The following is an 11,288-nucleotide window of genomic DNA, read 5'->3' as shown; positions in this document are numbered from 1 at the left end:
CCCTTAGATGTGCAGACTCCAGCCCTGGCAGAAAAGCATCTGTCCAGAGGATGGAGGTGAGGAGGGCTACATCACTACACGATGGAAGAGAAAAGGCTTCCAGAAATCTAAAGATGAAGATTTCTGGGGAGAAACCAAACCAAAATAAAAAGCAACTACCCAAAATTGGGCCTCCTAGAGAAAGCTGAAAGAACAGGGGCAAGAAGGCTTTGGAGTATTTTCCCAGGGAGGTGTCTGTCACAGAGACGCTCCAGACTTTCCATATGGGTGTCAAGTTTCCAAGCAGAGAAGACAGGGCTTTCTTTGCACAGAGGCTTCAAGTAACAACAGAAGACTTCAACCTGCCTGACTTCTTTAAGGACAACCTGCCTTCCTCAGGTGTGTCCCCGGCTCTCTCCTGAGGCCAAGAGAAGGAGCTGTCCCACAGCGGTCAGGCAGGCCTGCCGTGCCCATGACAGTAAGATACTGGACGTTTGTAACCGGCACATGTCAGTGAGGTTTAACGAGAACGCAGTACACAGCCAGGATCACAACTGCTGGTGCCCAGCCCCAGCAAGGATGGCTAACTCCAAAATAAGCTCCCTTCTTTCCCCTGCCAGGTGCCGTGTGTGGAGCCATGCCTCTCTGTGGTTTCCTACAGCGTCCCTCCTCAGTCTCTCAGCTCTGCCTGCCACAGGACTATCCTGGCTATTCTATGCCTCTCTGTGGTTTCCTACAGCGTCCCTCCTCAGTCTCTCAGCTCTGCCTGCCACAGGACTATCCTGGCTATTCTATGCCTCTCTGTGGTTTCCTACAGCGTCCCTCCTCAGTCTCTCAGCTCTGCCTGCCACAGGACTATCCTGGCTATTCTAAATGCTCAGGGGAAAAAAAGAAATACAAGACCGAAAACCCCTGGAAGTATTTCAGGAACTTGAGGCTGACAGAGCAAGCAGCCATACTCAACCTGTCCTGTCAGAGAGGCCTCAGCCATCTGCATATCAGATGTCTAGATTATGATTCATAACAGTAGCAAATTACAGTTATGAAGTAGGAATGAAATGATTTTATGCTTGGGGGAGACTACAACATGAAGAACTGTATTATATTAAAGGGTCGCAGCATCAGGAAGGTTGAGAACCTCTGCTCTAGAGACGAGGCCACCTGGTACTGCTGGACTTGATGAGCCTCCTATCTATGCACTGGATTTTTGATTTATTTCTTCTTAACTAATATACACTGGTTTGGCTTTTGTTTTTAGTTACAATGTAAGAGGGATATGTCTGGGGAAATGTACCTTTAGGGAAACAATAACATTTGTTTATCTGAGGAAAAAAAGGGGAAGGAAGGCAGTGTGGGAAATAAGACAAATGAAAAACAGAAGACCCATGAAAACAAGGCAGTCTTAAGAACCATTCTGCAGACTGGACATCAGCATAGAGAAAAGGCAAAAAACAGCCTCCTGCTGACTTGACACAGACAAATCAGTTGTGGTTTGTTTTGTTTTTTTCTTTTTTTGGTTGGGTGTTTAAGATAGGGTTTCTCTGTGTATCCCTGGCTGTCCTAGAACTAGCTCTGTAGACCAGAGCTGGCCTTGAATTCACAGAGATCTGTCTGCCTCTGCCTCTGCCTCTTGGTATGCCTCTAAAGCTGGAGAGATGGCTCAGCAGTTAAGATTGATTTTCTAGAGGTCCTGAGTTCAATTCCCAGCAACCACATGGTGGCCCTCTTCTGCTGTGTCTGAAGACAGCTACAGTGTACTCATACACATAAAATAAATAGTCTTGGGGCTGGGGATTTAGCTCAGTGGTAGAGCGCTTACCTAGGAAGCGCAAGGCCCTGGGTTCGGTCCCCAGCTCCGAAAAAAAGAACCAAAAAAAAAAAATAGTCTCTTAATCACCAGAAATCCCTGCCCCCTTTTCCAATATGTTGGGACTTGCCTCTTCTCCAAATTCCCTATCCAAATGGCTCAGGACACAAAGCCCAATCTAATGAATAGTTGGGGGCTTGTGACTGCCCCCTTTATGATGGAGGACTGAGTCATGAGCCAGGCTGCCTGTAACTTTCCAACTTTCAGAGTTCTGTGACCTGGCACCTGCTGCCAGCTAGGGGAGAGAGGGACCAAACCCCCCTGTTTATCTGATTCCCCTCCAATGAACTCTGAGCCCACCCCAGGCTGAAAATACACTATAAAAATGTATGTGTTCCAGCAGGCACAACGAATTATGGTAGTATCACAAGGAAAGGCTGAAGGAAGGCGAGACGGGCTGCAGGGAAAGCAGGCTTTCAAGAATGAAGAGCTGGCTGTCCCCAGCTGCAAATGTGTAGCACCTACCGAGAACCTTGGTAAGCCAGCTCCAATAAGAACTAGCTCTTTAAGAGTCTAGCAGGTGCGGCCTGGTTACTGGTTAATCTACCTAGCTCCCATGCATGCTGATGTCACTGTAGATCAGGTTACTCAGACAGTGTGAGTTAGCCAGCTGTATAATGAGGAAAAGGAAGTCTCCAGAAACCTGTTCTGGTGGCCCAGCAATCAAAGGGTATGCACTTCTCGGGAGCTGAGAAGTCTCTAATTAAATTCAGGCACTGCGAGAGGTCCATCTACACTTTCGGTGTACCCCAATGCTGCCCTCTTTGCCAGGGGGATGTGGGCTCCACCAGGATAGAGGACGCACCTATCAGCATCTCAGATCCATTCTCCAATGGTCATCAAGAGAAATGCTCCTTCCTCCTCAAACCCACGAGAGGGACGTTCCTTAGGTACAGTGGCTTGAGTTATGATAAACCGTGCATGCATTTCTGTTGCGTGTCAGTCATCAAACCTTCTCTGAAGGACGTGTGCTGGGCAGTGCAGTGTGTGGGGAGTTGCTGTGTGTAGGCTGCTGTCCTTACGTCTTCATCTGCAGGTCTGTTTGTCCATCGGAGTGGGTGGTGTGAGGCCAGGGCGTGTGACTTGCCTGCCTAGGGTAAGAGCCTGGGTTTTGTGCACACATTCACTGGGTAGTGTGTGAAAGGCTGCGTGCTGTATGAAGACACCTGCTCAGGTGATTTTAGGAGAAAGGGATGCACTGAATGGCTGACTGGGAATAGCCAGGCAGCAAATGTTATTGACGAGATATGTAAGCGACAGCTCAAACTTATGTGACAAGCAGGTACAATGTGCAGAGCAAAGTACAATCCACAAGACATGATTCTTGATGGAGGTGAGTTAAATGAGCAAGGAAGGCTAAGAGTCCCTCCTCCTTTTCTTTTTATTTCCTCTTCCGTATACAGTGCTAGAGGCGGAACTCAAAGTCTCATATAGGCTCCGTGCTGGACAACGTGCTCAGAGCTAAGCTGCACTCCTAACCCCACTGCCCTTTTCTTTTCCCTTGAAACAGACTCTTGCTGTGTAACACAGACTGGTTAGAACCTGCTGTGTTGACCAGGGCGGTCTTGAACATGTGATCCTCCTGCCTCAGCCTCTTCAGTGCTAAGATCAGAGACATGGGCCAACAAATGAGCCTCTTCCAGTCATAAATCATGCAGGTTAATAAAATTCCAGTAAAAAAAATCATATTTTTCCTTGAATGTGCAAAGTTAATTTAATGCTAACTGTGAAAACTTTTTTTAAAGATTTATTTATTTATTTTATGCATGTGAGTACACTGTCACTGTCTTAGACACACCAGAAGAGGGCATCGGATCCCATTACAGGTGGTTGTGAGCCACCATGTGGTTGCTGGGAATTGAACTCAGGACCTCTGGAAGAGCAGTCAGTGCTCTTAACGGCTGAGCCATCTCTCCAGCCCTTAATTGTGAAAACTTAACAAAAGAGTCAAGTGTTAGGGCTGGAGGGAGAGCTCAGCTGTTAAGAGCACTGACTGCTCTTCCAGAGGATCCGGGTTCAGTTCCCAGAGTGTACATGGTGTCTCATAACCATCTGTAACTCCAGTTCTAGGGAAGCCATTCTTTCCTCTGGGCCCTGTGGGCAGTACACATGCATAGTGCATGCACGTACAAACACACACACACACTATATATATTATATATATATTTATATATATATATATAATATATATGCAAAATACCTGTCCTTGCAAATTTTAAAAATGTACAATATTAAGAATGATAAAATTACATATATGTGAGTTATTATGAACTTTAGATTCATACAGTTATCTCTCAATAAAACATATATTTGATATTAATTAAATATTCATCTTTTCTGGAGCTCCTCATTCCTTTGGGTAGATCCAAATCTTCATTTTTCATCATTTCTCTTTTGCTTAAAAACCCACCTTTTTGTTAACTTTTTGTTGTTCACTTAGCCTAGGCTGGCCTTGAACTTGCTATCTAGCCCAGGCTGGCCTTGTTTCCTTAGCTTGCTAATGACAGGATCCCCTCTTGACTAATATCCTCAGGAAAGAGTTTGCCATTAGTGATGGAGTTGCTTCCTGATGAAGGTGAAGCCTGGCCCTCCACTCTCTTTTCTTCCCTTTTAATGGGCATCTGTGTATTCTCTGGCAAATGCTAATTCTGATGGGCACGGTCCTTAGTGACATAGGCAGAATGAGCAAAGAGGTGTGGGGCAGGTTGTAGGCTGTGGTGGCTGCAGACATCCAAGGCCGTCCTAGTCCCTGGGACTCCAAACAACTCCTTCCTTTTCATCCACATATTCAAGACTGTTGAGTTCCACAGAACTGTGACAAAAGGGGAATGAGCAGTGACCCAGGGTCTCACTAGGCTCTGCTTGAATGAGGCTGGGTTGGTTAACCCTGCTGCTTATGGCTATGCAGCGTGCAGACCACATAGAGGAGCCTGGTCAGTGGGAGACACTGACATTCAGCCAGCCAAGGGCACAGCTGAGAACTGCAGAGGAGGCCTGCCCATGATCTGTGTGAAGGGGCTGTAGGAGAAGGGGTGGCCAGGCCTCTTTCAACACTCTGTACTTTCCCCTCATCCTCACCAGTTGATTAAGATTTGTTGAACTTCATTCTCTGGTATCACAAACTAAAGAAAACACAGACTTGCCAAACTAAAACTGGAATGATCCTTCTGGAAGTAAGCCATAAAGGGCAGAGCCTCATACTTTCCATGTCACCAGCCTGACTCGACAGGCCGAGTTAACACCCAGCAAACTGTCAAACTGAAATGTTCTGGGAGGGATGGTGGCTGGCTAAGAAGGGGCCGGGGAATGAGGAAGGAGGAGCACCCAGAGAAGGGCAGAACCAGCCCTCAGCACGGACACGTTCTGAGTCCCTCTTGCTCATTCAAGTCTAGCCTCTGAGCTCATGGGGTCTCCATAAGCTCAGAACAGTCCCTGGGGCTGAGGGAGAAGGAACCATAGTCATCCTAGTCGTTGGCCCTGGTAAAGCTGGGGTCGCTTGCTTTACTGAAGAATGGGTTACCCAGCTGAGAGCTGACACCAAGACTGTGCCCTCCTAGGAATGAGCTGCTGAGCACAGTGCACAAATCATGTCAAAGCATGTTATATACATGTCAGAAAGTGTCACAACGAAGCCAGTTATCTTGTTAATGTCCGATAACAAAAAAAACTGATGTTGGCTTATAGCTTCAAGGCCAGCTTGGGCTACATGTAAGGGTATGTGTGGGTAGAAAGCATGTGCTGAGCTTGTATAAGACCCTGGGTTTGATCCCAGACCTAACCCATCCAAACCAGGAAAACCTCAAACCAACAGAGCAATGGTAAGAAACAGTAATCCGGGGAGTGCAGTGGCCATGGGTTATACTGAGCTGTGGTTAAGAAGGCTGAGAACCAAGCAGAGTGGTGATAGCACACGCCTTTTATCCTGGCACTAGGGAGGCAGAAGCAGGAGGCTTCCTGAATTCAAAGCCAAGCTGGTTGACAGAGAGAGTTCAAGGCGAGCCGAGGCCTCATTGAGAAACCATGTCTCAAAACAAAACAACCCCCCCAAACAAAACAAACAAACGAAAAAGAAGGCCGGGACCTCTGAGATGTCTCCAGGATCCCATATGGTGGGACAGTGAATGGACACCCAGAGGGAGTAGGAAGCTCTTCAACCATACGTGGTGTGGGAGCTCTACTTGGGCTCTACTCTTTAGCCAGCCTACAGCTGATGGCAGGCAAGGTCTAGCACAGGCTACAGGGGGAAGCCTCTGCCCTCCTCTTTTAAACGCCCATGCTTCATGAAGTGCTTGTTGGTGGACAAGGTGACATGACTGCAGTTGCCGCTGTCTTGGGGTCTGAGGCAGGAAGATCCTGAGTTCCAGGATAGCCTGGGCTATGTATCAAAGCTTCTTATCAAAATAACACCCAATGCAAACAATATCTCTCTGTTTCAGGGAGTACGATGGGAAGTCTGATCTGCACGTGGGAGTCACTAACACACATGGTGAGCATTTCCTATGTCTCCCCAGTGTAAAGAACCCCACAGTACCATTAAGGGGAGAGGAGGGTGTCCAGCCACGATGAGGTCACTGTAACAGCATAACCATTCTTCCTTCCCTGCTTCTTCTTCTGCAACCCAAAGCAAGTCATGTGACTTGGCAAGTTAGCACTACTTAGTCTATGTGTTTAGAAGATTAAAACACTTACTTTGTAGTGGTGCTGGGGTGGAACCTAGGCAGGGCCTCCTGCAGACCTACACTAAGCCACACCTCTAACCCCTGGAACTGTCTTAATGTTTCTTCAGAAAGAGCCTTACAAACCTGCACATGCCTTGAGTCGACCAAGATCTCAGGTCTTGGGTTTGAATTAGAATGTGGACCCTCGGCTTCTGAGTCTCCACTCTCACACCCAACCCACTACACAGTGTCTCCCCACTACACTCGGTCCCTGCACCCCAGGCTTGAGGAATGAAATGGGGTGTGCTGAGGTCTGTGGTCTTGTGCTTTAGAAAGGTGGACTGGGGGGTGGCTGTGTCAGAGCCTGTGCCTAGCCTGCGCCTGGCCTCAGTCCCAGCCCAAGCACTGAAGTCAAGAGCAGGAGACTGTCCACCATGTTTTGTTGGTGGGATTTAGTTTAGAGGCCACTGAGCTTCTCCTGGGGCAAGTTAGTGGAAGGACACTTCCAAGCATGCATGAGGCCCTGGGTTTGACTACCACCACCACTATCACAACAACAACAACAACAACAACAACAACAACAACAACAACAACACAACAACATTAGCCTTCTAAATCTCACTAGATCCATGATTCTTTTTTTTTTTTTTTTGGAGCTGGGGACCGAACCCAGGGCCTTGCGCTTCCTAGGCAAGCGCTCTACCACTGAGCTAAATCCCCAACCCCGAGCATTTTTTTTTAAATATTTTATTTATTATATATAAGTACACTGTAGCTGTCTTCAGATACAGAGGGCATCGGATCTCTTTACAGATGGTTGTGAGCCACCATGTGGTTGCTGGGAATTGAACTCATGACCTCTGGAAGAGCAGTCGGGTGCTCTTAACCGCTGAGCCATCTCTCCAACCCTAGATCCATGATTCTTAATTGAGGGTCAAGACTTTGGGCTCTGAGGGACCTTTTCAGCCTAGCATCCTGTGGGAAGGCTGCTGGCAGCAGAAGTCTGAGGCTGACACTCATACCTCCAAGGAGCAAAGGGCACAGGTGGGACAGGAAGGAAGGCAGGCTCCAAATCCCAAGACTCATTCCAAGAAACCGGCTTCCTCCAGCCAGGTCCCACCTATCTACAACCTTGGGGGTTACATATCAGATATGCTGCATATCAGGTATTTACATTATGATTTGTAACAGTAGCAAAATTACAGTTCTGAAGTAGCAATGGAATAATTTAATGGTTGGGGATCACCGCAACATGAGGAACTGTATTAAAGGGGCAGCATTAGGAAGGTTGAGAACCACTCCTCTAGATGGACAGCCACTCTGACAGTGGCAGACAAGCGTGACCCAGATCAACAAGATTTATGGCTTCTGTAATTTTCTGAGCACCTTTCACAGAGTGGCTGACTATGTTTTGGGTTTTCAGGGGTCGTGTATAATTACAGTGCACGCGGCATACAGCGAGACGAGGCAGGCTGGGAGTGTTGTCTCAGTGTTCCTCTAGTGCAGCCTAGCATGTTTGGACTGCTGGACCAGTGGGACAAGTACTTGGAAGACTTCTCTGCTTCTCCAGCCTGGCTGCCTCATAGGTAGGTGTCTAGAAAGACTGAAAGCCACTGTCACCCATGTGTCACACGTCTTCATCGCTCCATGGTCACTGCTGTTTCCAGTACAGTCTGTGCCTAGACTGTCAATCCGTGAGAACAGCTAAACATGATTGTTAGAAAATGTCTCTCATAGATTCATTTGTTTGGATATTTGGTTGCCCAGATGCTGATGCTATTCTGGGAAGGAGATTGGGAGCAGGTGGGGCTGGGTTGGAGGAAGCCAGTCTCTTGGGAGGGACCTTGGGGTTTGGAGCCTGCCTTCCTTCCTGTGCCACCTGTGCCCTTTGCTCCTTGGAGGTGTGAGCAGCAGCCTCCTGCTGCCAGCAGCCTTCCCACAGGACACTAGGCTGGACAGGTCCCTCAGAGCCCAAATAAAGCCCTCCTCCCGGAAGCTGCTGATTGTCAGTTACTTGGCCACATCAATCAGGGGTTGTGCCATGGAAGTTTTCCTGGGATGGGGGGATTGGAGTGGGGGTGGGAGGGGGAGGGAGAGGCAGCAAACACTACCAAATGGAATGATGACTCCTGTTGCTCTCTCAGTCACAGTGTCTTTGGAGTTTTGTGTCTTGCTTGGCTATTTCACTGCTGTGCTTTTAAGATTTTAAGATTTTTTTAAATGTTATTTTATTTTAAATGTGTCTGAGTGTTTTGCCTGAGTGTATGTACCTGAAGAGGCCAGATGAGGGTGTTGGATCCCCTGGAAATGGAGTTACAGATAGTTGTAAACCACTGTGTGGGTCCTAGGAACTGAACCTAGGTCCTTTGGAGGGTCAGACAGGGTTCTTAAATGCTCAGCCATCTCTCTAGACACTGCTCTTTTTATCCTCCAACACAAGGTCTCACCGTGTAGCCCAGGCTCCTGACTAAACCTCTAGAGTGCTAGGATTACAAGGAATCTGCCACTATGCCCAGTTATGAGATTTTTAAATATACACAGAAAAATCCATATTATATTTCATAATTTCATATTTACTTTTTGAGACAAGTCTTACTATATGACCTTGGCTGTCTTAGAACTTACTATGTAGACCAGACTAGCCTCCAACAAAGAAAGACCTGCCTGCCTCTGCCTCCCAAGTGCTAGGATCAAAGGTGGGAGCCACCATCACTCGGCATAATTTTACTTCTTGACACAGCTTCTCACTATGAAGAGAAGTCTCACCTTGAACTTTTTTTTTTTTCCTTTTCTTTTTTTCAGAGCTGGGGACTGAACCCAGGGCCTTGCGCTCTCTAGGCAAGCACTCTACCGCTGAGCTAAATCCCCAACCCCTCACCTTGAACTCTTAGAGATCAACCTGTCGCAGCCTCTGGAGTGCTGGCCTTAAAGCCTGTATCACTCTGCGTGGCATTTAAAAACATTGTTTACAGTGTAAAAATATTTAAGTGCCATTTTTTGTTTATTTTAGTGATTTGAAATTAATTTCTCATTTTTTCCCACTGTTACTATTTTTTTCCCTGGAGACAGGGTCTCACTACGTAGCCTCTGTCGGCCTTGAACTGCAGAGATCTGTCTACCTCTGCCTCTTTGGTTCTGGGATTAAAGCTATGAGCTCCATGCCTGGTCTCTATTAAAAAAAAAACTTTTTTTTTCTTTTTTTCGGAGCTGGGGACCGAACCCAGGGCCTTGCACTCGCTAGGCAAGCGCTCTACCGCTGAGCTAAATCCCCAACCCCCCCCCCCCAAAAAAAAACTTTAAAAAATAACGTTATATCCATTTATCTTGTTTGCCTCTATGAATATGTGTGTGTGCACCACAGTACATGTGTGGAGGTCCTAGAACAACTTGATAAAGCTGGTTCTTTCCTTCTACCGTGTGAACCCCAGAGATTGTCTGCGTTCATGGGAGTTGCCTTTAATGGTCAACCACTGATCGGCTTTTAATGTTCTCAGGGGCCAGCATGGTGGCCTCCAGTGTCCTGCCACTGCTGAGGTGGGAGGACTATTTGAGGTCAGGAGTTTAAGGCCAGCCTGGAAATCGGTGATGACTGTCTTATCTCGGCGAGTCTCCCTTGTTTCTTCAAGGTATGAAGAGAATCACCACAACTGCTCGAGCTTTGCCCTGGCCTTCATTAACTGCATCCTGGCCATGGAGGGCCAAGAGCAGCTGGAGAAGAGCGAGTTCACAGAGAAGTACGTGATCCCGAGGACGCGCCTGGCCGCCAAGTACATCACGCTCTACAGGGCCATCCAGGAGAGGGGCTTCCATGTGACTGACCATCCTGGCCTGGGGACAAGCCCCGGTGAGCAGGCTGTAGCGAATGCTGCATGGGAGGGTCGCTGAGACAGGACATTTGGGCTTGTGGCCTTTCAACGGTACTGCAGATTTATAACTGTACTTAGTGCGATTCGTTTCTAAAAAGTATGTGGTTTTCCATTAAGCTTAATATAGCAAAATTATAAAATTAACAAAAGTAAATAAAAATTTATAAAACTAATAAAATCACAGAGTATATAGCTCAGTGGGAGAACCATCTGCCTATCATGTAAGAGACCCTAGGTCTCCCCTTTACCACACTCTCAATTTAAGAAAAAAATAAATAAAATTTCCCTGGGTTTCAAAAAACAATTTATTGCAACTAAATTTCTCCAACAGTTGTGTTTTTAAGCTGAGAATCTGCTATAATCAGAGTGGAAGAACATTACTCACTGATCAAAGGAAACACTTTTTATCAATTAATCTGAACTGAGTACATTTGGTTTTTGATGTGAGTAAGAGAGTGAGGGGAACAGAGGGGGGGGAGTTAAGCGTAGACGAGAGAGGGGGGGGGCTCTGAAGGTATATACATGTCTTATGTCTGCACTTGAAGACTCACGGGAAGGCTGGGGGTGCAGGCAAGTGGTAGAAAACCTGCTCAGTAACCTTTGCAGTGTCAAGAAGACCAAACAAAACAAAAAGGAAACAAAGGTGAAAGAGGCTGGAGACCGCCTAGCCATTAAGAGCATCTGTTCCTCTTGCAGAGGACTTGGTTCAATCCCCAGCTCCTACTTGGCAACTTACAACCCCTGTAACTTCAGTTCCAGAGGATTCCATACCTTCTTCCGGCCTCTGCAGGCACCAGGCACATGGTGGACAGACACATGCAGGCAAAATCCCATATACATTAAATAATAATAACTCACAATTAGAACAACAAACCCTCAGTCTATCAGAAGCGCCATTGAAACTTCACCTGTCTTCCT

General features: G+C 47.1%; 1 protein-coding gene across 2 annotated transcripts; it reads left to right on the top strand.

The window, feature by feature from the left end:
* Positions 1 to 227: 227 nt before the first annotated feature.
* Positions 228 to 10,671, top strand: Mkrn2os (MKRN2 opposite strand). 2 transcript variants are annotated; one of them, XM_008763263.3, is made up of 4 exons: positions 228 to 2,736; positions 6,283 to 6,332; positions 7,928 to 8,090; positions 10,131 to 10,671. In XM_008763263.3, exons 1-4 carry the CDS (start codon positions 2,519 to 2,521, stop codon positions 10,387 to 10,389), a joined length of 690 nt encoding a protein of 229 aa, XP_008761485.1. In that variant the 5' UTR covers positions 228 to 2,518; the 3' UTR covers positions 10,390 to 10,671. The 2 variants fall into 2 exon arrangements, with proteins under 2 accessions (XP_008761485.1, XP_038964709.1); XM_039108781.2 differs by having other exon boundaries at positions 234 to 2,322.
* The last annotated feature ends 617 nt before the right edge of the window (positions 10,672 to 11,288 follow it).

Source organism: Rattus norvegicus, chromosome 4 (assembly GCF_036323735.1).
Source record: "Rattus norvegicus strain BN/NHsdMcwi chromosome 4, GRCr8, whole genome shotgun sequence".
NCBI classification, from domain to species: domain Eukaryota; kingdom Metazoa; phylum Chordata; class Mammalia; order Rodentia; family Muridae; genus Rattus; species Rattus norvegicus.
Note: the sequence above shows the minus strand (reverse complement) of the source record. Positions and strands in the feature narration are given on the sequence as shown.